Here is a 27,207-nt window from a genome sequence, read left to right as displayed (position 1 = left end):
CACTTAAAACGTAGCGTACCATACTGTGCTGTACTGTACCAAGCTGGAGCTACTAGTGTAAACACACTATTACAGGGTTATTCTGTGTTTGGGGAAAATTTTGCATGCATTACTCAATATACTGTATTGATATGTTAAGGTGGCGGTCACCTGGATTTCTAGTCTGGAGTATTTTTTGAAATTCCACTGTGAGCACATCTAGCGAACTACACTAAAGCACTCAATGCCAGGTGATACACCAATACTTACCATGCTGATTTGTACAGCAGTTGTTTGTTGAGAGTTGCCGTTATAAGGCTGCATTGGAAAATCCTTTGCTATCATTTTACTCAGAACTTTGGCATGTTAAAAGCAAACTTTAGAATCTATTCTCTGATAGATACACAGGGTGGAATTAGCATTATTTAATTTGCTGAGTAGAGGCAATGCTTGCAAATTAAATAACAATCGAAAGAAATGGAAAGCTGTTATATTGTTGACAGGCAGTACAAAAAAATCATTATTAACATGCTGCCCTGTACCTAATACCAAATATATTGTACATCAACAAAGGTCTCCCTAGATGAATAATCTGAAGCAGAAAGTATTATACACTTTGTAGCATACTTTTTTAAACCACAGATTACGTCTACCTCCAAAGTTTCATGCAAACAACATGAAGTCTTTTAAACAAGGTTTTTGTACAATTCTATTTACTTTTAGCAGGGATTTTTCTAGAAAATAAATTCAGGAGGGGGCAATCCGAGTTTTTCAGAAATTGAGGGGGGGGCAGAACTTAAATTAGGCTAAATCACCTGTTTACTCAGGCAGAGTTCAGGGGGGGCAAAATCATTTTCAGGAGGGGCAAAATGCCCCTTTGCCCCCCCCCCCCCTAGAAAAATCCCTGCTTTTAGGGATGTCTTCTTTAATAGAGCAAGAACAGGCTGTTTTTTATTGCCAAGCTTTGGCCCTTAACAAGTGGAACGGTCATTTAACGTAATGTAAAGACTGATCAAATGATGCAACTAATGGATTCTTGTGACGATACATATGGATTTACTTTTAGAAGGTTTCAAAAGCTACTACTTCAAGGCGACCGCCATCTTAATATATAGTGTTTATTGTGTATGGATAATAATCACTTGTTCTAGATCCGTGGCAAGCTTCCTCACTTGTTGAAGGCCATAGTTCAGTACAAGGGAGAACTCAACAAGGACTATCCTGATACCTACACTGTATGTTGTATTGTTGTATTTACAGTTCAACAGTGGTGGGTATGTGGTGTTCAAAGGGTTACATGTAATCCCCCTTTTTGGAAGAGCGTTCAGCTGAACATTTAGAATTTGGTGAAGCTAAATTACTAAAGAGATTAATTATTGTGTATTGTTAAGTGGAAAAAATCTCCTTTTGTTATGAAATCACACACATACACACATGTACATGCACGCATGCACGCACGCACGCACACACACACACACACACACACGTACTCACACACCCACATGCACACACACACACACATGCACTAGTGGTATGCGATATAAGATATTTTCCTATCACGATTATTGCACACAACATATCACGATACGATATACATCATGATATACAACTCATCACTCAGCTAGTGTATTTACACTGATAACACTTGTAGCAGTAATGTACTAGAAGTACAATACAATATGGTACATGACTAGCATACAACATCGCAAGCTCTTTTATCAAAAAATAGTACAGTGTACAATGGCATCTTGGGTACATTTTTCTCAAATTATAGCTAAAATCTATACCGAAGTTTATATTGCAATATAAAGATTCTATACCATATCACGATATAAAAATTTTTATCACGATATTTCGATATATATCACATATCGCACATCACTAACATGCACTCACACACCCACATGCACACACACCGCACATACACACACACACACACAACACGCATGCACGCACGCACACACCCACATGCACACACACCACACATACACACACACTACACACACATACTGCACACACACCGCGCACACACACCACACACACCACACACACACACACACACGCACACATACACACACACATACACACACCACACACACACACACACACATACACACACACATACACCATGCACACACACCACACATACACACCACACATACACACCACACACACACACGCACACAGTCACACACACACACACACATACACGCACGCACACACACATAAACACATACACACACACACACGCATACATACACACGCACAGACGCACACACATACACACAGTAGTAGCTGCTTTTGATCATGATGTAGCCAACTATAGTTTGTAGTTTAACGCACATGCAGATCTTGGTGGGTGGATGAGATTCAGTACTAAAGTCATGGCAATAATGAAGCTCATCTCCAAATTGGGGTCCAGATAGTCTCACCTACACATGGTGTGCCCAAATATATAACGTTTCAACATGAGAGCTTCATATGGTGACGTGACTTCACAGTGTCATTATAATAAAAGGATAGTCTCATGCCATTTGCCTCAATTAAGGGGTGTGGCATAATGGACACCATAACATTTTCTATAATACTTTTTTGAAATGTTTGCAAGTTGATGAGAAATTTAACCATTGGTAAAATACCCATTATATAGTAAACTGCTTCTCCCACACCTTTAATCGTGCTAGACATACGTAATTATTGTTTAAGTGATTAAATAATCATTAGCAATGATCTATTTTGTAACTGTCTTGTTAAGGCCTGCTTTCTGCAAATTAAATTTGGAATGGTAAGATTGAACTATGACACAATGTTGTGTTTGATTTTACTCTTGCATAATTATGTGATCTGCTGAGTGAAACCCAACTACTTTGCATAATTCTGTTTTTGAAATAAATGCCATTGAAATACAATGTGTGCTACAATAAAAATTATGCATGTTTTAATTGCTTCAGTAAACAGTGAAATATACTTTCTATACCATTAGGTTTGCCCCTTCATGGAGAATAAGAGTATCTTTGTTTTGTTTCTGTGCCATGGAGCAAACATGAGTTGCTTACATATGTGTATTAGTTTGCTTTGTGGTAAATGTAAGCTTTTTGCTTGAAAGCGTGGGTGCAGAAACTGTATTGTTATGTATGTGCCAGTTAACAATGAACACAATAAGACAAGTCCGAACTCTGTAGCCTGTTTCACTCATGACTTATAATCAATTAAATGAACACCTGTAATTTACACATATTTTCAGTATAGTCACTTGATTATTTTGTTCTTTCTGCTGTCTATATCTATAACTCCAAAGTATTCACCAGGTAAGGCTGAAACTTTACAGCTCATTGGGTTTTCACTCTAGGTCATACAATGAAATTTGAGAAAAGTGTAAACTAGTTTTTTTTTTGCTCAGCCGGAACGACTTTTCAATAATACATGTTTGTGTACTCCTTGTAGTGGAAAGAGTTTCTGGAGCTGGGGAAGGACATAAAAGATTCTGTGATTGACAATATCATCAGTAATCAACAACCAAACCAGTGTGCCATTGTGTTGTATACTGTAAGTATGTACTTAAACATGTCTGAGATATGAGCCATCAAAGCTGTGTAAACTTCTTCAAGGAAATGTACACTAGTGCCTGGCTGTACCAGAAAATGACAGCACCAAATTTAAGCAGCAAATGCAGTGAAGAGTGCTTAAAGTAGAGATGACCAGACATAGTTGGCCAATTTTGCATTGTGGTGGATAAAGTTTTGTGGTAGTTTTGTACTTGTTCCCTGGATGTGTAAATCTCATTGTTATATTTTTACTTGGATTGATTTCTTTAACACTGAATTCAGCCATGCAACAACAAGCAAGCCTGTGCCCAGCCAAGGCCGGTGTACATACGAATAATTTTGGGAATAAGTTTATGGTAAAAATATTTCAGAATAATAGGATCTTCGTTATTAATTAGAATTCATGTATTTTCTTGAAGAGATTTCATGAATGCACATCATCAAACATTGCTAGCATTTGCTAGCATAAAAATTGGCACTAGAGATTAATATACTGCGACAGAGCAGTTACTTACCTTAAAGTTAATACACCCAACTATATGTGACTGCCCTATGCTTGCTAGTAATTGTAATTTCAGCTGCACATAACTAGTTTTATTTCAGAAATCACTCATGGGAATAATAGGAAACAGATTTGCCGTAAAGATTATTGGGTACTTTCAGCTTCATAGCTAGCAAATTACACTAGTATGGATAGTGAATTTTGCATGACGGAGAATAGTGTGCAGAAGTAAAGATTGACATTCTTTAATATTGCTGTCACATATTCTAATAGCATTAATTATGTTAAAATCTAAAAGCACAAATTTCATAAGTGGAAGGGCATGCCCATATAATTGTTCTGCATGGTAAATTGGTAATGTGTTGTAAATGCACTGAGACAGAATGATTGTATTATAGTATTATAAACAACTTTGGCTTCTTGCAACATGCTATTTTCAAAGTTGTGGAGTATTCTGCTCTCCAAGGTTTCACTGTATAAGCATGTATTTTAGCTTTAGGTGTGTGTGTCAAATAGTTTTGTGTGTCTGTTCACTAGTGTACATCTTCAGGGGGTTTGTTTTCAGGGTTATAGTGTGTATAATTATGTTGCTAAATTGTTGTATGTGTTATGTGAATGTCATTACAGTCAGGAACTACTGGCCATCCTAAGGGAGTCATGTTAAGTCATGATAATGTGAGTTGACTGTTTTTTCATAGATATGCAATAACCAAGTTTGTCAAACACATAGCTTACTTGGAGTACAATGGCTTTTTTGGAAACAGTTGGTTGTAAAGAGCTCAAGGCTACCAAAACAGGGATTAGCTATCTGTCACCAGCTCACATTATCGGAACGGTATGATCACCTTTTATTAAGAATGTATACATGATTATACAATTGTTTTTGCTGTATATACTGGATGTATGTGGAAAAAGCAGTAACATTCGTTTTACTGAAAATTTAAATTGCTGACGCTACACATGTGTCAACAATTCAAATTTTCAGTAAAATGAATAGTAGACAGATAATTAATGTACTGTATTGTCTCGAATTATGGCCCGGGCGTTTATTTCTTTCAAGCAACTTTTTACTCCGGCTACTAAACAAGACTGGCGTTTATATACCTGATCAGCATTCACGAGTCAACTTCATACCTTGGTGTTGTACTCTCCTAGACTCTCCTGATGTTTCCCTCAGCATATTCACAGATTCAAGCTTAAAAGGAACTCTATAAAACGTTCTTCACTTCATGGTTTGTAACACTGCCTGGAGTTGTTAAAAATAATGATTGCACTAGACGTTTATTTGAGACCTGGTGTTTATTCGAAGCTCGGCATTTATTTTTGTTATGATGCTGTATACCCCCAGTGACTAAACCGGACCAGGCGTTTATACGAGACCGGCTGTAATTCGAGGCAATACAGTATGCATGCAGTTTGGCACAGATTTAGAAAATAATTGCACATTAAAAGCTCAAAGCTTTTATTTACAATGTGCCAAGGTGTACTTTATTTTACCTTTGTATGGCACTTGATGTGAATGTGACACAACCATTGATATAACTCACAGAGACACACTGGAATGACTCCCACTGAGAAGGCTGTCAACATCATTACCAATAATTTATACACACAAATGTTTGTAATTACAGCAAAATATTCACAACAGATATGAATGATGGTATGTAGCTATTACAGCATGGCTTTGTGGCTACATTGGCATGCTACCACCATCAGTTCAATGCCAAAGTAGGGATCTTCCCACAAAGCTATGTTGTATTTATGTATTAGTTACCATCATTCATGTACATAAATCTTGGCAATATGTGATATGTATACGTAGCATTTTTCTATATCGTGGCAGCACTACAATTGTTTTATAAGTGCAGTTTCAGGTATCTATACTTATTCTTACAGTAACATAATTAAGTGATTCTAATAGTTTTTGTGGCGTTTAAATGCACTCCTTTAAGAGAAATATCAATGCGGAAAATTGATGCCTCTGTATATTTCCTTGCTTGAAGAAGACAACCATGTAATTGAAGATAAAAGGAAAGGCAAGGCACAGTAGGGTAGACACTAGAAAAGGCATATGCCACATGTGAATTTGTTATTGTGGTATGAAATGTTGGCTATGTGCTGCTTTGATTGGTCTATGGTTTTGCAACTGTGGTCAGGCAAATCGGGTTTCAACAATTTTTTTTTCTTTGCATGTTTGTGGCTTTCAATGCTAGATTTGATGGATCTACTAAGACTAATCTGTAAAGGTAATTCTTGTTTCAGTGTACTTTCAGGGTTGTTTTTAATAACAGCATTTTGGTGGGTGCCATTCATCAGAGTTGGGGGTAACTAGTTACTTTTGTAACTAAGTTATGTAACTGATTACTTTAAAGTAACTAGTAATATAACTAGTTACTTGTTTTGTAACTAGTAACTTGTAACAAGGAGTAATTGTCTGAAAAGTAACTAAGTTACAATAGTAACATTGTAACTATAATTAATTATGATATAAAAGCAAGAGCACTTCAATTTTTGTGCCATATATGCTATAGCCACATTAATTAGACAGATTCTGTGTACTGCTCTCTATGATTCAGCTTGAGTAACAGACGTAGCAATAATTAAAACTGACCTGAAATAGCCACAGAATTGTTGTTTCAAGTGCACATATGTATTGCATCCCTTAATGATGCATATCTGAGCAAAATTCATGTTACAAAAGCAAAATACAAGACATAATTCATATTACGAAAGTAACTAGTAACTAGAGTACTTAGTTACGTACCTTTTGAAAAGTAACTGTAACTAAGTTACATGGGATAATAGTAACACGTAACTAGTGACTAGTTACTTTTCTGAAGTAACTACCCCAACTCTGCTTTCATTTTAAGGTACTAAACAGTACTAACTACCGTATTGTTTGATCAGTTTAGAAACAATATCTACTTGTTGTTATATGTTTCGTGCATTTATGTATGTAAATGTATGAAGTTTTTTGGGAAAGAATGCATACAGGTGACACGTATATGCTTTTATTCCTTTCACAGTTTACAGACATGTTTTTACCTATTCCTGTTGGTGGTACAGTGTATTTTGCTAATTCTAAGGTTAGTACATAGGTAGATATAGGCTAGAGTGTGTCAGTACAAATATATAACTCATGTAAGCATGTGTATTTGTCTAGAATTCTCTGATTTTTGTCATGAAAGAAGTTCAGCCTACATTCTTGTTTTCAACACCACGGTACGTTGACAACAGTTAGGTATTGTATAGCCTAGTACGTAACTGTTCTGTTGCTGAACAGAGTATGGGAGAAGATCAAGCAGAATGCAGAGGCTATATTGCTGGAACATCAGAATACCAGGTTAGAGGATTATTTGAAATGAAAATGTGTTGAAATGTATTTTTATCTAGTCGAGGATCTAAAAGGCTGTCAAGCTTAGCTGCAGTCATAAAGGGTCTAAATTTTGAAAAATTTAAATACATATCAGCAGGAGGTGAACAGATGCATAAAGACACTCTTAACTATTTCTACAAGATGAACTTGACTGTGTTGGGCCATTATGGAATGACTGAGTCTACCTCACTCCAAACTACAAATTTGGAAGGTGCTAGGAAGTTCGGATCATGTGGTCGAAGCTTAAAAGGTGTACAAGTTGATGTAGTTAACAAAGATGAATACAAAAAAGTACAACTTTTGTCCTCAAATCAACCAAAAAGTGACATAGGAGAGGTTAGTGATTTGAATATGTACTAAGAGATTGCAATTATAAGTATTGACGTTTTCTTAATATTTAGGCAGAGTTACAGTAATGTTTGCATCACACAGTAGCATGTTCCAGACACATGTTACATACTAGCTTTGAAAATGGATTGGCTCACTGGGTCAAATTTTATTTTGGCCATCTTGGTCTGACCCACTTTATAGACAGGATCAAAGCCCATCCGGCCAACTTTCACTCCTTGAATTTGTAAAAGATCGAGATACTCTAATAGAACAGTCATTTCAATATACTGTAATAGCATAGTCATCGCGATACTCTAATAGAGCATTGCCTATGGAATACTGTATCTATAGCCACTGTTCTATTACATTGCTTGGTCTAAGCCATTAATTAATTGTCTTCAAATTACTTTTCAAAGGTTCCATGAGTCATCTACTTGGCATTGCATCGGGTTAGCAATTACAATCAAAAATAGCCTCCAGATACCATTTCAAAAAATATAGTTTCCCTTGCGGGGGCATGCCTTGCTTCATGTGCTTAGCACATGCAGTTGAGTATCACATGAAAACAGATAATCTCTGACTTATCACATCTGATCAAAAAAGTAATGTACATGACTGTGACCTCCATTGCAGGCCCATGGATTACCTGACCGCTCATAATCTCTGGGCTCTGGCCCTGTTTATAGATATCTAACTATTGGATCACGTGTGAAATGAATTAATTACTAATCAATTGTTACTATTTGGTATACAAGTCAATGTGATTGTGCACACTTTTGTGGGAGTCATAATCTAGTTTTGCAAAAAGCCAGCTTTGGTGAGCCACACCTGCTTATTAAGAATGTGACATTGTCTGTAGGCATGGAGCCATGCTAAATTATTGCTAAGGTGTGAAGTTTGTAGGTGTGCATGAAGCCACATCCACTTTAAATAGCAAACATGTTTTGCTGTCTTTAAACGAACTACATCTACTGAATGATTGTTGATTTTAAAACTTACCGGTATATCATGAGCTACGTACCTGTTTACTGAACTGATTAAGTCCAGCTACACCAAACAATTTGCATGCACTTAATGAGCTATTTTGGGGAAAAACTTTGCTAGTGTAATGCTTTAGTAAAGTTTCGTGAAATGACATGCCTTCATTTTATGTCTATATAACTCTGAAGTTTCAAGCCAATTTTTAAAATACGTGGTGAATAGTACTAAACTACTTCAGTTCCAACCATTTCTCACCTTGTAGAACAACTCTTCGCTTTCTTTTTACTGATAACAACATGGGAAGTAGTGAAAATGCATACCTGTGAACTACAACATTGGCCAACAACTCCATCAAGCCTGAATCGTAAAAATTTTTAAAATGTACTATTGTAGAGTATCACTTACCCGATTGATGCCTGTACCAAATCTTGATGGTCTATGGTGCATAATTTAGAGTTATTTAGCGAGAAAGGAGACCGTGTGGATAACCAGGGCGAGTAATCATGCAATGGCAGCTGGTGCTGTTCGGCAGTGAATTAACCAGAGTTGTAACCAGCTAACAGTTTTAAACGAAAATAATGTTAGTTGTATCAAATGGTACGGTAGTACCGTTTAAGTAGGGATCACCTTGAAAATTTCACTCACTGCCCAAAATTCCTCCTTTAAAATCATCCTAGAGACTTTTTACGTGACGAAAATCACTTTTATGGAATAGTACTAGACCATGTAATATATAATACAGCATTATACATAACAAAACACATACAGGTGGCCGGATATAGAATTTTTAAAAATAGCCAAAATTTGAATTTTAGTCTTACTGCCTGACTGCCTTACCACAGTCACAAGGCTAGAGGCCAAACGAAGCAGCACACAGCCACCATTTTATGCGACAATAACAAACTCACCAGTGTGGTGTGCCTTTTGGGGTTCCGACGAGTGTAGGCCCTCTGCATCTTGTCTTTTCTTTTATCTTCAGTCAGGATGCTTGTCTTCTTCATCCAACGAAACCATATCAAGACGTTAATTTTCCGTATAAACACTTTCTTTCAGCAGCATATTTAGACACCACAGAATTATTTCAGAGCTGAATTTCAGATGTGTTCAGTCTCGGTGCTACTATAGAAGACATATACTAGCTACATATCTGCAACTTCATGATTGGGATCCCTTATGCGATAGGTTCGTGACCACGCCCATCAAATAAAAGTCTATAAATATAAGGTGGACTAATAGCGATAGAGTATGAAGACCACATGCACCTCTTACCAATCTATTTACTTATCAGTAAACAAGATGACCTCACTCCAGCCCTTATTGGTAACTACATGTAGCTGCACACCCCTTGGTTGACTCAGATATACTCTAATACAACAGTCATGTAAGATATTCTAATAGAGACAGTCACAAGTTACATTGTAGTTAGCTCTGCTACAACAAAAAACTAAACAAACTAGTGTTTTTTTAAATTGTTGATTTAAAAATGAAGTAGGGGTCTATGCAACAAAAAATTGTTAAATTAAAAATGAAGTAGGGATGTATATAACAGAAAGTAGTGAAACAAGAGATGAATGATGCATGCTATTACAGCATGGGAAAGTCCCTACTGTGTATTTTGTTCAGTGCCAAACAAGTGACTTTCCTATCGAGCTATGCTGTAATAGCATGCATTATTCATCTCTTGTTTCACTACTTTTTGATTATATATAGATCCTTATTTCATTTTTAATTTAGCAATTTTTTAAAATACTAGTCAACGACAGCTATAGTGGAACTGAATGTTCTACAATTTGAATCGTTTGTAGCTAAACTCTCTACAGGTTAAGCTGTTTGTACTGTCAAAAGGGTGACTTACAGTAGCTGAATTCGCTCTAGATGACTTGTTTGCAGCTGACCTCTCTATTGGGAAACTTGTTTGTAGCTGGACTCTCTACAGGATGACTTCTAATGTAGCTGAACTCTGACATTTGTAGCTGAACACTCTACAAGGTGACTTGTGTATAGCTCAACTTTCTACAAGGTGAATTGCTTTGTAGCTAAACTCTCTACAGGGTGTAGTGCTGCCATGATATAGAAAACTCTATATCATATATGTATCACCAAGGCTTATGTCACGATATGAACATACTGTATATTATGTTAAAGCACCGCTGCGCACGTGTAATCGCTTTGATTCTCCCACGCAAAGTACAGTATATCATGATATAGAACATTTGCAAGAAAAACATATACATACTCCCCATTGTAAGTTAAAATTTAAGCTGGATGTATATATATACCACAAGTAAAAGCTACTCATGTATTTACCACTGCTATAATATTATAGTTGAGACAAGTGGCTGACACTACATAAAACCTTAAAACCTCACAGTTTACTTTGGGCTTGGCTTATGACCATCAAATACCAAATACCATATGTCTGACTTCTCCCACATCATCATACAGTAAGGTAATACTGTATATTAGGAATCATGCAGTTTTGGGTTATCTTGCCCAAAATATTCTAAATCCAGCCTCAAATTTCCTTCATAACAGCTTGGCAGTATTGGTTAGGCATAGCCAAACCCAAAAATGCCTTCAGAGTGATCCCAAACCCTTCCAACAAGTTTCTACAGAATTTTAAAAATTTAAAAGAATTTTATTCTGACTCACTAACTAACTATCTAATTGATTCCTTCAGGCAAATATAACTTGACAATACGGGCTTGATTTTTGCACTGTTTGATGTTGCTTTGTCCCAAGATGTGCCTTTTCGCCAACCGCAGTACATACAATGCACGTATCATGGACTTACCTTTGTCCCCCTTTGTGCTCCATTTCTTTTTGCTGACAACGCGAGGTGTCGATTTGCGATAGCGCAATACGGCTTCCCTCTGGCTGTGTCATGCTTTTCGCCCACATTTTCCATAGCAACTGGATTCATTGCAGAGAAGTTTCTTGTACTGTTCTTCGTTTGTAACACTGTGTAACGAGTGGAACATAGCTATAAACGAAGCGTAATGGCCACCTTACCTTTCAGTGTGTAATTGATTAGTGGGGTGCACGTTTAGACGTAAAAGTATTTTATGGAATGCCTGGTGCCATTCTTTCTTTTTATGTGGTACACGTGGATTCAGTTATTAAAAAACAGCAACAAACAAGCAAGTAGAAAGAAAAATTAGGAATTTTAAGCTGGATTAGGCATCAAAGAACAAAAAGCAGGGAAGGGAAACAAGGGAGCAGCCAAAAAGTTGTGAAACAAGGGAGGTTGCCTATACCTGCAGATATACAGTACTAGTGGACATCTAATCCTTAATTCAGTCATGGTTATAGACCGAAGAGTAGGGATTAGATGTCCACTAGTATATCTGCAGGTATAGGCAACCTCCCTTGTTTCACAGCTTTTTAGCTGTTCCCTTGTTTCCCTTCCCTGCTTTTTTGTTCTTTGATCCCTAATCCAGCTTAAAATTCCTAATTTTTCCTTCTACTTGTTATACTTAGTGATGCTACTACCCAACCATTGATATAACTGATTGGTTATATCATATCACCACTTTGTTACTAAAGATGTATTGATATATCATAGCAGCACTAACAGGGTGATGTGTTGTAGCAGAACTCTTGGTTTGTTTGTAGTTGAACTGGTTGCAAGGTGAATTGTTTGTAGCTTAGCTCTCTACAGTGTTATTTCTAATGTGGCTGAACTCTCTATAGGGTGACTTGTTGTAATGGAACTCTCTACAAGGTAACTTTTTTTGTAGGTGAACTCTATACAGGGTGGCTTTTAACTAAGTTAAATTCTCTATAAGACATAGCTGAATGCTTTAAAAGAGTAATCTATTTCTTAGCTGACTGCTCTATTAGGGTGACTGCAAAATTAGAACATCTCTTGGTTTTCTTTTTATAATTAAATGGTTTTAAATCAATGCTTCTAAACCACTGAAGGGCTTTTTTAAGGTGACTAATCCATCTATACAGCAATTTTCAACTTATTCATCTGAGTGGTTTGTCTGGTAGGTGTGGCAATAAATTGTTTTTACTAGCAAATCTTGATTGTATAATTGTTACACACTGTTGGCTTTTGCACTGTCTTAGCTCAATTTCTTTTAAACTGCAAAAGATTTGAGGTTCAATAGTTAACCTTCCAATTTTCAGCATCTTCCCATAAGCGGTTCCCTGTAGATATGACAACATATTAGTGTTATTGTTTTTGAGAATAATCGCTAGTAACTGTTTATTGTATTCCAGCCAAACTTGATACCACATTATGCCTAAAATCCTTCTTCTGTATGCAAGGCATTTGGTTAATGTGCTCAAGTTTTATGGCAGCTTTTGTAAGTCTGCAAAAGAACAAAACACTGCAAAACAGCTAAGCTGTATAAAAAGGTTGCAGTTTTTAAATAAAAATAGTTGTGAAATCAAAAGGTGGAGGCCATGAAATGGCTGCATGGCGTTAATTACATGCAGGGCAAATTTTAATAATGGCTTTGTGCATATTAAAATTTATAATTATTAACATCATTTCAGCCATTTCATGGCCACCACGTTACCTTTGATTTTGCAACTTTTTTCTTTCCAGGTTTTTAAAGGTCTTACCCTTTTATACCAAGCTGTTTTTGCATGGATTTCACTTCTTTTTATTTTATTTTAAATACCCCAAAGCCAACCATAAACTGGTTTTGACCTTGTTTATATACAATCATTGTTCTACTTATCTATGTACAGATGCAATGACAATTGATATTTGCCCTATAATTGTGTGCATGCTTGTTAATGGCCATGTATTATAGTTATTTTTTTGTGATAGTGTTTATAACAAAGTAAATTCCTTCCAGGTTAGGTATGTATGCATGATTGTACCATTTATCTATTAGGATTTTTCTTTTGTAGTGACTGTTCTATTAGAGTATCTCAAATTTTCATACAATACGTGATAAATTTTAACAAAGCAAAAAAATTTAACCCTGCACTTTTATGCTGGAATGTAATTTTTCCAGTCTGTTGTCACAAGTTTTGCTAGTATAGCACTTATTATGATGATAATGATGATGAAGGTGTGAGCAAGTTGTAATTGTAGTGTAGTACCCAGTCGATTGGTACCAAAATGGCAATACTATTGGCTTTGGTTTGATGGAATTCTGGAGACGCTACAATAGTATTGTGCTGCAGAGTTTATTTGTTTATGGTACCGCTCATATACCTTGTGAGAGTGCAAGTGATTTAAAAATTTGTTAATTAAAAGGGTGTGGCACCCATTTTGCACATGAGTATTCACTCGCGAGTGAAACAGGTGCCACGCCCTTTAATTAGCAAAGATTTTTAATTGCTTGCACTCTTGCGAGACAACGTTGCGTTCACATGAACGCTAGCTACTGTACTTTTGTAATACTCTAATTGAGCGCACATATTTTTCAAGGACTTCTAGTAGAACACGCACAGAATGTTCTAGGTTGCCCATTGGTAGATCTATGAATTTATAACTATCAAGCTAGAATTTTCATTTATGAAAATTAGCAGCAGTAGCTGTGGCTCAGTGTGTTAAGGACTTGAGTGTTCAGTATGAAGGTCCCTGGTTTGAATGCTGACAATTTTTTTTGAAAATTTTCATGCATTTTTACTCCACGGTGACTGTTCTATTAGAGTATCTCGACTCCACAACGTACAGTCGTTTGATTTTGCCTTGTATCTATATAGTGATTTCTTTTATTCCTTAACCCTTAAACTCACATGTGTTTTTTAGTAACAATGCACTGAAAATGCATACACTGATAAATCGGCTTTTATAATCAAAGCGCTGTAGCTATCAAACCAATAACGCTATAATGGCTATACAATTTGTGCCATTGTATTTGTAATGTAATAAGGAATAAAATGATACCTAGGGATTTACCTTTTGATAAAAGTATGAGGCCAAAACTCACCAAGAAACAACTTGTACGCAATTAAAACACTCATGCCATTACATACACATTCAGAAAATGGATCATAACTCCGTCCCAATCCACTGTATCAAGCTGAAATAAACACTAGTAGCTTCATCATTCATTGAAGAATCACAGGATATAAAACCCATGTGAGTCACACATTTATAAAATAGGGTACCAGACCATGCGTTCACAAGGTAGGGGAAACCAGACGTTGATCTTCAGCACATCATAACAAGTCAGTGAATGTTGTTACGACTATTCATCGTTGTCTAAGTAGCCCAATGAATATACTTTCCAGTGATAGATGGTTTTAGGACTAATGTAGTCAGACAAGCTTCATACACTGCTGGTTTAGAAGCCATCATGCATTCATTCATTAGTAATTATAATTGTGCGTATTTCAAGCTTTATAAAATAAAACGCAGATATAATTGATGTATGCAAGTATAAGGGTTAAATGCACATAAGCCTATATATAGGCACTTTACACATGGCCCTTGGAAACACATATACCTGATATTTAGGCTTGTAAATATGGCTCTAAACAAAGCGCTGCAACTTTTGAAGTGTTCATCATATAGCTTTGTAATTTGTGCCATTCTACTCATGATGTAATAAAGATTAAAATGATACCTATGGGGTTTATTGTACAACTAAAATATAGGAACCAAAATTCGCCATGAAAACAATATTTCACAAAGAACCACAAAAATCCATTATATACCTTTAGAAAATGATTCATAACTCATCCGAATTGCTGCAAACAAGCATTAGTTTAATTGCCATTCAATGGTGAATCAGGCTGCATACAGCTCACATGATTAAACCCACAATCAATATGACATCTATGTGCCATTGCAAGAAAGTGAGACATTGTTCTACATTGCTTTATATTCAGTAAGCTTCTTTTGTTATAGTGGTTATAAACTCTGTGGCTTTAAGTCTGATTCTTCTACACCTGCCTTTCTAAGATGACTATTCCATCTGTACACCTATTTTCAAATCATTCCCCTTAGTATTTTTTTAGGAGGCGTGGCAAGTAATCATTTTTAATTAGCTATAATCTTGATTGTATAATTGTTACACACTGTTGGTTTTTTTGGTTGTATCTTCGTGGTCTATAGCTTGATTTCTTTCAAACCACAAAAGGTTTGAGGTTCAATAGTTAACCTATTCACGTACCGATTTTCAGCTTCCTCCCATAAGTAGTTTACCCTGTAGGCGTGACAACATATTGGTATAATTTTGTGAATAATCACTAATAACTCCTTGACTGTGTATCGTATTCCAGTCAAACTTGGTACTAAGGTGTGCCTTTGTACTCCCCTTTGTGTGCCAAATTTTAAGGCAATTGGATATTGTGTTTGCTTTTTATGGCAACTCTTGTAAGTGTGCGAAAATAAGAAGAATAAGAAGAGGGTGGAAAAAACAAAGAAACTAAGCCATATTTTGAAGTCGCATATCTCGGGAATGCTTGAAACGATTTTGCCCAATGTGGACTACTGATGGTAGAGGGTGTGGTCACAGCAAAAATTGTTTCATTTCGTAAAGGCAGCATGGAGCTACGAATGCGTGAAAAGCGTGCTTCTTCCTGTCAATGTTGTACTCACGGTGCTGTGTACTGGCTTCTTGGCCCACACAACATACTACTGTGTGTCTTGATAATGGTATGGTGTGCTGGCTTATTAAGCTGCACAGCACACTACAGTGTGTTTTGATGCTATAATAAAGCAATCAGCCAAAATGGGTGTAAGTTTCTGATGCTTACATGGGCAGCTTTTTTTGTGTGGGTGATAGTAATAGGAGAGGTGAGTGGGGGGAGGTTGGTGGACTTAATACAGGAGCATAGTAACAAGACAAGTGAAATCCAGAGGTCTAATTTGGGTTCTCCATGGACCCTCCTTCCTTTGGATGCAAAATTGTGGGTCATTACCTGTGACCGCAACATCCTGGGTACCATACCATATCATGTAAACAAAATGTTCAAAGCTTTAGTGCATGTCCTCCCAATTCACAGATATTCTGCTTCAATCTTGGCCCAAAGTATGTCAGTAATGTCATGCTGAATTAGTGGTTCCCTACTCTGTTAAGCATGGTGACACAGACAAACATCACACATTTAGCCCGCAGCTATGTAGTCATAGGTGTGTTTTCTCTCTCTTCTTATGGACACTTCAATCCAGATGGACAGAAGCTATCATTTCCTTTTGCATTGCTGCAGGGATAGCTACCAGATGTTAGGTCATACATAAGTCATAATAAGGATGCAAGCACTTATTCAGCTTTGTTCTCAGGCCACCCACATAGGGTAGTTTCTCTATGCTGCTGTAAGACTGGGTCATCTCTTGATCTATGTTTCAATTGTTGTAAACTCTCAGTGTTCAATGATAAGGAGATAGTATCTCTATTTTTGCATGTGGTTATAAGTTTGTTCAGTGCATAACAAATTTTCCCACATAGCTGTGGTACGTGTCTGTTTTGTAGTGCATGGATCCCTAATTTACTTTTAAAGTGGTAATTTGTAATACATATAAAAATTAAGCATTATTAATAATTACAAACACCTTAATAGTAGAGGGACATACTGCATAAATATGGTGATTTTTTATTCTGTAAGAAAACCATCAAACTTGGCACGTAGACTCTTCTTCTAATGACATTTATTTTTGTGCCGACCTACTGTATGGCCATTTTTATATTGAGAATTTGTCATTTGTGACTGGGCCTGCGAAAATAGGGCATGTGAGCACATGATATTTGCCAACTTTTTCAAATTTCCATCACTCATACCTTTTTATACCATTATCCTATGGCAATACAATTTTCAACTCTTAGGAAGCATGTAATTGGCTTTATATGACAAGTTACAGAATACAAATATTCTGTTCCAGAACTGAGATATGACCTGTAGTGTGACGGGGTGTAGTTTGTGCCCACATGCCCGGTTTTCGCAGGCCCGGTCACATTTTTGTCTTGATCTCCCTGAGACATTATTTTCTTAATCAAAACAACATGGTTTCAACTTATACAAAGGTCTTAACATTTTATATATTATTTGATGTCAGTAGGTTATTTCATTCCATTTATATTTGTGACTAATAATAAATTGGAATGAAGTGAGCTGTTGACCAAACAAAAGTTGAATTGTTTCTTAGTCTAGTGTAAAATAATGCCTCAGCGAGATAAAGACAAAAGCGACAAATTATTGTACAAAAATGACTGCAGTGGTCACTGGTCAAATCTGTGATGGCATCCTATCAAAAAATAAATGTCATTATAGGAGTACAATTGATATGGATGTTTCATACTTTTCACACAAATGACACAATTTTTGCACTATGCTGCTCTACTATCATAGTTACCTGCTAATTACAGGAACTATTTCGAGCATAGGAAATAATTATTTGATAATCACTATATGGTAAGATTGTGGGCCATAACATAACTAAATCAGTTACCATAAGTACGTATGTATCCTCACAAAACAGCCAAGCTGTATAAAAAGGGTGCGGCCTTAAAAAGCCTGGGTGAAAAAGTTGTAAAATCAAAGGTGGCGGCCAACAATGGCTGCAATGATGTTAATGCTAATAAATTTTAGTAATGCACACAGTCATTATAAATTTATTAGCATTGACATCATTGCAGCCATTTGTTGGCTGCCACCTTTGATTTTACAACTTTTTTCACCCAGGCATTTTAAGGCCACACCCTTTTTCATAGCTTGGCTGTTTTGTGTGGATATCACTTGTTTTTGTAATTACAAGTTTCAAAGCCAGGCTATGGTTGGCCTTGATACTTCCTTTTAACCTTTTTCCTTTACTACAGGAATCATTGAAGATTGCATGCATGGCTATAGTGTATTTTCATAGAACTGCAATAAGACGAATTTTTAAGCCCAATAATAGCAGATTTGATTCAATTCAAATTAGGAATGAAAGATGCCCTACCCTGAGGAAGTTTCCACAGTAGAATTGGTTAGTTACCATTCGAGCACTGTGGAGCTATGGATGATGAAAATGACGTTTTCTTGATTCCGTAAAACTGGTATGTTGCCTACCTGTACTTGGCTGCATGACAGGCTATTTTCATAACTTCTGTAGTACTTTAATAGAGCACGCATTTTTTTCTGAGCACTTCAATACAATGCATATACCGTAGAATTTCCACTAATAGATCTACGAGTTATCATTCTAGTGTACTAAGCCAGAACTTTCATTTATAAGGTAGAAATTAAGTGAGGTGAGCAACTGATAATAGTGGCAGAGTTGTAAAGGGCTTGGGTATATATGTGTAGAGGTCCCTGGTTTGAAACCTGGAGAAGTGTTTTGCACACATTTCACTTCTCAGTGACTGCACTGTTGTTAGAGTATCTCAATTGCACTTTTTTCACATGTTTGGTTTTGCTTTATATCTCTTTAGCTAATAATCTCAGTACTTTCAAACCACAAGAGGTTTTGACTATGATAGTCACTTCATATACAGACCGATTTTCAAGTTATTCCATCAAGTTGATTACCCTGTTGGCGTAATAACAAATAGCTTTTGGAATTGGTAAAATCGCACATAATTTACCATATAGTAAAAAACTTTGGCAGTAAAAAACTTTGACGAATTTGGTGAATAGCTTTACAATCGTCAAAGTTTTTTTTCTGCCAATTATTTTTAGCAATCACATAAGGAGTAAGAAATCAATGCTGCAAATATTTAGCGAAATAAGAAAGAAGAAAGCACTCCAGAGGTAGCTATCTATCCTTTAAAAATGGGTATCGACAAGGTAGCATGCTTTGGCATTTCCAAGCATTCCCGTTTGGTTTACGAGGTTCACAAAGTTCACAAGAATCCAAACATTGCTCTCAATGTCACAAGAACCGAATGATGCTTACACTAGCTTGTACAGTAGCTAAAAAAGCTATGGTAGCACTCAAACACAATGTCATTAATTTAATAGCGCAAGTGCAAGCGATTAAAAAGCCGTGCCAATTAGCTGAGGGGAGTGGCAACTGTTTCACTTGCCCTTGCATGCCATTTTGCTTGTGAATCTTCATCACTTGAATGCTGTTTCGCTTGTGATCCATCTTCCCTCAATGCGAAGGATAAAGGCTCACAAGCAAAACAGCTGCCACTCCCCTTATTTGGTGAGTTGTTTAATGACTCGCACTTGTCTGTAGTGACGTTGCATTCGAGTGGTAAAGTACATAGTACATTCGATCATAGATGATAAAAAATTAAAGGTGAAGCCCCATTTGCTTTTTTTCCATTTTTATTAGTGGTTTTTCGCCAAACTTTTTTACCGCCAAAGTTTTTTCTATACGGTAGTTGTTCTTTGTTCGATCTGTATGAAAATTGGACTGTAATGTGCTGCATTGTGCTTTTACTGCCATCCAAATTTGAAGCCAATCGACTAAAGCATGTACGAGTTATAGTGAGTGGAGCGAAAAGAAGAAAAAGAAGCCAGAAGATGAAGAAAAATACGAAGAAAATAAAGCAAACTTTGAAGGTGCATATCTCAGTGATGGCTGGGTAGATTCAACTCATATTTGGAATAGGTGGTGCCCTACCCTGAGGGAGTTTCTGCAGCAAAACTGTTTAATTTCCATTCAGGTGCTATTGAAAATAGCGTTTTCTTGGTTCCTGTAAAAACACACTTGTCCGCCGCGTGCCCATACTAGCTGTACTTGACTACATGACACACTATCGTATGTTCAATTACTTTGGGCAGGTGGTTTGTCGAGGCAGAAATGTCTTCATGGGGTATCTTGGTAATGAAGAGAAGACAAATGAGACTATTGATGATGAAAGATGGTTACACTCTGGAGATCTTGGCTGGCTAGATGATGTAAGTATACATATATGTATCTCTTAAAAATTTCTTTTTAAAAATATCTAATAAAGGTTAGCATTACTGTACTCTGTCATTTTAATGCACATTGCAGGAAAAGTTTTTACACATCATCTGCCGGATTGATGGTGAGTATTATGGTGTATTGTGTGCTTGTAACTTGCTGTATTCTTTTGTAGACTTAATTAAGATGGCTGGAGGAGAATGGGTTGTACCAATTGAAATAGAAGAGTGCATTAAAAGTGAAATTGAGTTTCTGAGTAATGTGGTGTTGATAGGAGATAAGAGGGAACACCTGACATGTCTACTGACACTGAAGGTGAAGACTTGTGTTTGACTAGTAAGAGGCTAGTAGTGTTGTTCCTGTACATAGTGTGTTGTGGATCCTGATACTGGAGAAGCTACAGATGCCCTTCACCCACAAGTGATCAAAGTTTTTAAGGAGGACTTGGGCACTGATTGTACAACAGTGTCACAAGTGATAGAGACAAAGAACCAAACAGTATTTAAGGCCATCCAGGATGGTATTGACCGATACAACAAAAAATATACTTGCTCTGATATTCAAAAGGTGTTAAAGTCAATGTCTGTGTCTATGTACATCAAGATTTGTCAAACTGAATATATATAACAGGTACGTGGCTGGAGGTTGCTACAAAGTGATTTCACAGTATCTGGAGGAGAATTAGGTTTGACTCATAGTATATTTGCCATAATTTTGCAATGTGTTAATTGAAGGTCCTGTATTAAAGTTAAAGAGATCGATAGTTGTGCAAACTCATGCTGAGACAATCGAAGAGTTATATGGCAATGCTGTTGAGGGTCACATATGTACGTAAGAATATGAAATAAACTCAAGTACATTAGTATTGAATCATTAGTGGGGATTATGTACTGTAAGATGGCAGACAAAAAAAATGGCATGTGCCAGTACTACTACATAGCAAGGCAAGCATTTGTTGTTGAAGGGAAAATTTTGATCTGCAAACTCATAATGGTGTCTATGCAGTGTACAATACGTATGCATACATCGTATGCACTGTAAATGGAATGGTTAAGGCTTAATGAGACTATTGGTAGTGAAATTTTTGTGATGAGCTTCATGTAACTATGTAGTATACAGTAAAATCATTGATTTTGTGGGAAAACTTTTTCGAAAACATGAAAATGCAAAATTTTGCTTGCCCATTTGTAGTATAATGCCAAAGCATATATAATTAATTACCTGTAGGAAAAAAAAAACAGCACCAAAGCTGGCCAGTGTGTTTGCATATACAAAGGAAAAAGGAATGGTATTTGTGTTAATTGACATTATCATGAACCACGATAGTGGATTCATAATAGAGATCGCCCGTGTTTATTGCAAAAATCTTAATAGAACGCACATCTAAAAACCACCTTGAAAAAAGCATCCTTCAACTCAATACAATCCTGTGGTGGTTATTTGCAATAAGTATAGGTCCACTAGTAAGTATCAAGTGAAAATGAAACAGTACATGTACTTTAGACAAAACTGAAATTTGACCGTTTGTTCATAGTTATTATCTAATCCAAAACAGCCCAAAACGAGTTGATGTTGTGCTACTTCTAAAAACCAGGTGCCATGTAGCTATTTTTTTATTGTTATAACCATTGATTGTGCAATAATACATTATTATTAGTGTGTAATTCTCAAATTTCATAATTGATGAAATTTTTGTAATTCTTTTAATTACGTTGCTACAGTGTATGCACTGCTAAGGAAGCGCTCGTTAAACAAACCACTTTTACCAACATATTAATCGCAGAAGTAATTTCTAAACTGTTTTATAGTTTGACTATCATATTTTCCCCCACAAATTTTCTCGACAAAGCCTTAAAGCTGCTCTTCATTCTTGTTTGCCTACGTAAGGGATACGCCCCCTTTCAACTCGAAGGGATAGGTTATTCCTAGTAGTCTACGAGGCCTGCACCATTGTTTTTCAGTTGTTAAATGCCTGTAAAACCCTGAACGGAAGGTAATTCACAAAGTCTGTGGAAAGTCACCACACCTGTATTTCAGACTGCTGAAAAGAAACCGCATCAGAGCAAAGTTTACCTGTGCAGAAGTTTAATACAGACTTCATTCGCTTTTACTTCTTACGTAAAAGCTGCTTTTACCATTATTTAATGATTTAATTTGCTCACATGGGTGCATACGGACAAACATAGGTAGATAGGTACACACACACTTTTACAAAAACAATAAGTAAACCAGGCGCATGCCCACAGTCGGCCTTCGGCTGGCTGTGGGCGTACGCCTGGTTAAGAAAGAGTGCAGCCCTCAAAACGGCTATAGTGGAAAAAGATATGGAATTCAAGGTGGCGGCCAAGAAATGGCGGTGATGGTAGGTTAATGGTAAAAAATTTTATAACGACAATTTAGGTGAATTTGGTGCCAAATCACAAATTCACCTGAATTGTCGTTATAAAATTTTTGCCATTAACCTACTGCCATCACAGCCATTCTTAGCTGCCACCTTGGATTTCACATCCTTTCCACCATAGCCTTTTTGAGGGCCTTACTCTTTTTTTACAGCTGGGCTGTTTTGGATTAGGTATCACTTTTTAAACCAGGCGCACGACCACAGCCGGCCGTGCGCCTGGTTTACTGAAATTGTTTTCGTAAAAGTGTGTGTGTGTACCTATCTATCTACCTATGTACCTATGTACCTATGTACCTATGTACCTATGTTTGTCCGTACGCACCCACGTGAGCAAAATCGTTTAATAACGGTGAAAGCAGCTTTTGTGTAAGAAGTAAAAGTGAAATGAAGTCTGTATTAAACTTCTGCACAGGTGAACTTTGCTCTGAGGTGGTTTCTTTTTGGCGGACTGAAATACGGGTGTGGTGACTTTCCTCAGACTACCTTCCCCTTGAGGTTTTCAGGCATTTTGCAACTGAAAAACAACGGTGCAGGCCTCGTACACTGCCAGGAATAGCTTATCGCTTCGAGTTGAAAGGGGGCGTATCCCTTACTTACGCGAACGAAAATGAAGAGCAGCTTTGAGGCTTTGTCGAGAGAATTTGTTGGAAAAAACACGTTAGTCACACTATAAAACAGTTTAGAAGATAGTTTTGTGCGTAATATGTTGGTAAAAGCGGTTTATTTAACAAACGCTTCCTTAGCAGTGCATAGCAACGTAATTGAACGAATTACGAATATTTCATGAATTACGAAATACGAGAAATAGCTAATTATTTATTTATTTATATTTATTTAACACTTTACAGTGACCAGCACTGAAGGTCATACTTTAGGTTTAAGGAAGAAAATCCATCCCTCCTGGAGGAGGGCTGAGTGTGGCCCCGACTAGACATTGGGTGACCTGCAGTTCGAATCCTGGGGTTGGAGGGATTTTTTTCCTTACTTTGGCCCCTTTCTGTTACACCTTTCTAGCTATAAGTCATTAAATCTAAGTCCTTGAAATTAGGTTAGGTAATCCTAAGGCTGCAGCACATGTTGCTGTAGACCTTCAGTGCTGGTCACTGTAAAGTGTTAAATAAATACTTTAGGTTTAAGGAAGAAAATCTATCCCTCCTGGAGGAGGACTGAGTGTGGCCCCGACTAGACATTGGGTGACCTGCAGTTCGAATCCTGGGGTTGGAGGGATTTTTTTCCTTACTTTGGCCCCTTTTCTGTTACACCTTTCTAGCTATAAGTCATTAAATCTAAGTCCTTGAAATTATAGGTTAGGTAATCCTAAGGCTGCAGCACATGTTGCTGTAGACCTTCAGTGCTGGTCACTGTAAAGTGTTAAATAAATAAATAGCTAATTATATTATTGCACAACCCAAACTACCCTATTGTAAAGTAGTAATACATAGTTGGTTAATTCATAGTAGTATATACTGTCTATAGTTATTCCAGATGAGTTAGCTAGCTGCATGGCGCCTGGTTTTTAGAAATAGCACAACATCAACTTGTTTTGTATTTGTATTCCCCAAATCCAGCCTATGGCTGGCTTTAGGGCTTTTTTAACCTATCTTTTTTTCTTTACCACATGAAGAAGAAAAAGATAAAGCAGATTTTTAATACTTTATTTCTGATTTTATCAATAAGTATACAAATTAATATCATAATATTATTATATTAATTACATGCTAATTATTTCCTACAGGATAACTTGCTTTCGGCTGATCTCTCTACTAGGTGACTTGAAATGTAGCTAAACTCTCTACAGGGTCAAGCTAATCTCCCTACAGGGTGACTTGTAATGGTCTGAATCGCTAGAGCGATTTATTTGTAGTTGCATGGTGATTGTTCTAATAGGCAACTGAATGCTCTGTTAGGGTAACTGTTGTATTGGAGTATCTCGATCTTGCTTTTGCTACTAAGTAGTTTGTAACCGGATTCTTCTGTACTACAGCAAGGACTTTCTATGTTGATTATTCCAGCTACAGTAAGTGACTTTAAAAAGTTTACATTTGGTTTTGTAAAGACCATTGTAATGTAATAGTTTTATGATGACCATTGTAATGGTAAAACCAAACATATCGTAATTACTATCATGTTTACAATATGTTTACATGTTTAAAACAAAACAAGCTAGTTGCCAGTTGCATGCACAACCACACACAGAGGGGCAAGAACAAGTTAAATGTGTAACTACCAGCTGGCAACAAGCTTGATAACAGCAGGGGCAGTAAAATTTGTAACTTTGCAGCTATCATGTAGCAGTCAACTAACAAAACAATAGCTGTACAACATACAACACAGCACAAACAATCGTAATTACTAAGGAAATTGTAAAAACCAATGGTAATTACTAATAGTATTACCAATAGTATTACAATAGTTCTTTTTGAACCATATGTAAACTTTTTAAAGTCTCCTACTGTATATACTGGATTTCAGCTCATTGCTCCAAGCGGTTTGACTGGTAGGCGTGAAAACTACAGTAGATCCTCACTAATCCGAACTCCAGTAATCCGAACGCTCGCTAATCCGAACAGTAGAAGTGACTGTTCTATTAGAGTATTTTGTCAACTAGTGTGTGTTATATTAGAGTAGTTGAGCTGCTTTGTATATAATCAATGGTTCACTAATCCGAACGAATTCACTGATCTGAACAGACTTTTCTCAACTTGAGAGCAGAGCTGTTCGGATTAGTGAGGATCCACTGTAATAGTTTTTTTTTATTCTTTAAATTTGATCACGTAATTGTGATACAGGTTGGTTTTTGTGTCATATCTCCATGGTCTTTATCTCGATTCCTTTCAAACCACAAAAAAGCACTCCTACAATGGTTACTTCATCCACATAGCAATTTTCAACTCATTCCTCCAAGGGGTTTACCCTGTGGGTGGGATAGAAGTTCGTTCTTTTTGTTACGCAAATAGTCGGTCATAACTCCATGAATGTTCATCGAATTCCTACCAAACGTGGTACTGAGATTTGCTTTAATGAGCTCTTTAATTGTACCCCCCCGATTGGAGCATGCATTGGTGTTTTATGGCAGAATTTGCAAAATGTTCGAAATGAAGAAAAAACTGAAGAAATCAAAAAGAAATTTTGGGTGCTCGTATCTTGCAAATGTCTGGAGTGATTTTCTTCAAATTTGGTATGTATACTCCCCTACCTGGCCAGCACTTCTGTAGCAAATTTGGTTCCAATCGGATAATAGATCACGGAGCTCCATATGTGTAAATATCACATTTTCTTTCTTCCTGTCAATATACTCACAGTATGGCGTGCCGGCTTCTTGGGCTGCATGACACACAACCGTGTGTCTTGATTCTTATTATTCATAATATTATTACCACACAAAATCAGCCAAGCTATGAAAAAATGGTGCGGCCTTAAATATCCTGGGTGAAATAAACTTGTGAAATAAAAGGTGGCGGCCAAGAAATGGCTGCAATGATGTTAATGCTAGTAAATTTTAACAATGCACACAGCCATTATTATTTTTTTATCATTATTCTTTCACAGGCATAGCAAAGTTTACAAGGAGAATCCTGGAATAAAAAGTAGCAAGGCTTGCTGAATGGATCATTGTGCGTGTCCATGACCTATTTTTGATTTTGCTCAAGTCAGGCCGTTTCTTGCTAAAATGTCATTACGTATGAGAAGCCATACAAGATTGCACTCAGAGTTTGGTTTTCTGGTGTGCACTGATAGAATCTGTCCTTATTAAACTCAGTATAGGCCAGGAAGCTTAATATGTGCTGAAGGCTTTGTTGCAAGGTGGTTTTTTGCTCTGTGATTATTGTACGTGGGTGGGTTATTCAAGATTAAATACTCTAATAGAGCAGTTACATTAATACTCTAATAATGCAGCCAACTGTATAACAAGAATCCTTGCACTGAATTTGACAGCTATTAAAGGCACCAGTAATGTGAATTGCAGGACACTCCCATTTTGTATGCTCATTGTAATTTGATCAGTTCCATTTTTGTACTGAAACGTTGACAGCATTACTATGCAGAATGCACTATTCACAACAGTTTATCAATAATATAAATCCATAATCGATTACTGCATTAATAAAAAGTACATAAACTATATAGATGAATAAAAAAGTGAAAATTTTAAGAGGGAGAATAGGGATCGCTGAAAAAAGCCATGAAACAAGAAGGGATCGCTGAGGTGGTAATGTGAACCACAGATCTCTATTTTGACTCGTTTTAAAACAACGGAGCATGTAACCAAAAATGTATGATACAGAGTTAAAATAGGGATTTGTGGTTTACATTACCACCCCAGCACTCCCGTTTTGTTTCATG

At 36.7% G+C, this 27,207-nt stretch overlaps 1 protein-coding gene across 6 annotated transcripts in view; it reads left to right on the top strand.

Moving 5' to 3' along the window:
- The window catches only part of LOC136239330 (uncharacterized), an 84,214-nt gene that overhangs the window by 6,894 nt on the left and 50,113 nt on the right, over positions 1 to 27,207 (top strand). For all 6 annotated transcript variants that reach the window (XR_010693421.1, XR_010693422.1, XM_066030062.1 and 3 more), the window contains exons 5-18: positions 1,131 to 1,214; positions 3,424 to 3,525; positions 4,654 to 4,701; positions 4,757 to 4,861; positions 7,053 to 7,112; positions 7,190 to 7,248; positions 7,310 to 7,369; positions 7,420 to 7,738; positions 20,339 to 20,455; positions 20,553 to 20,586; positions 20,638 to 20,777; positions 20,832 to 21,029; positions 21,093 to 21,147; positions 21,197 to 21,289. Coding sequence is in view for 4 of the 6 variants with exons in the window: in XM_066030062.1 (XP_065886134.1) it covers positions 1,131 to 1,214; positions 3,424 to 3,525; positions 4,654 to 4,701; positions 4,757 to 4,861; positions 7,053 to 7,112; positions 7,190 to 7,248; positions 7,310 to 7,369; positions 7,420 to 7,738; positions 20,339 to 20,455; positions 20,553 to 20,586; positions 20,638 to 20,777; positions 20,832 to 21,029; positions 21,093 to 21,147; positions 21,197 to 21,289 (1,474 nt within the window). In the remaining 2 variants the exon portion in view is untranslated. The remainder of the gene's footprint in view (positions 1 to 1,130; positions 1,215 to 3,423; positions 3,526 to 4,653; positions 4,702 to 4,756; positions 4,862 to 7,052; positions 7,113 to 7,189; positions 7,249 to 7,309; positions 7,370 to 7,419; positions 7,739 to 20,338; positions 20,456 to 20,552; positions 20,587 to 20,637; positions 20,778 to 20,831; positions 21,030 to 21,092; positions 21,148 to 21,196; positions 21,290 to 27,207) is intronic.

The sequence above is a fragment of the Dysidea avara genome, chromosome 11, assembly GCF_963678975.1.
Source record: "Dysidea avara chromosome 11, odDysAvar1.4, whole genome shotgun sequence".
In the NCBI taxonomy this organism is placed as follows: domain Eukaryota; kingdom Metazoa; phylum Porifera; class Demospongiae; order Dictyoceratida; family Dysideidae; genus Dysidea; species Dysidea avara.
Note: the sequence above shows the minus strand (reverse complement) of the source record. Positions and strands in the feature narration are given on the sequence as shown.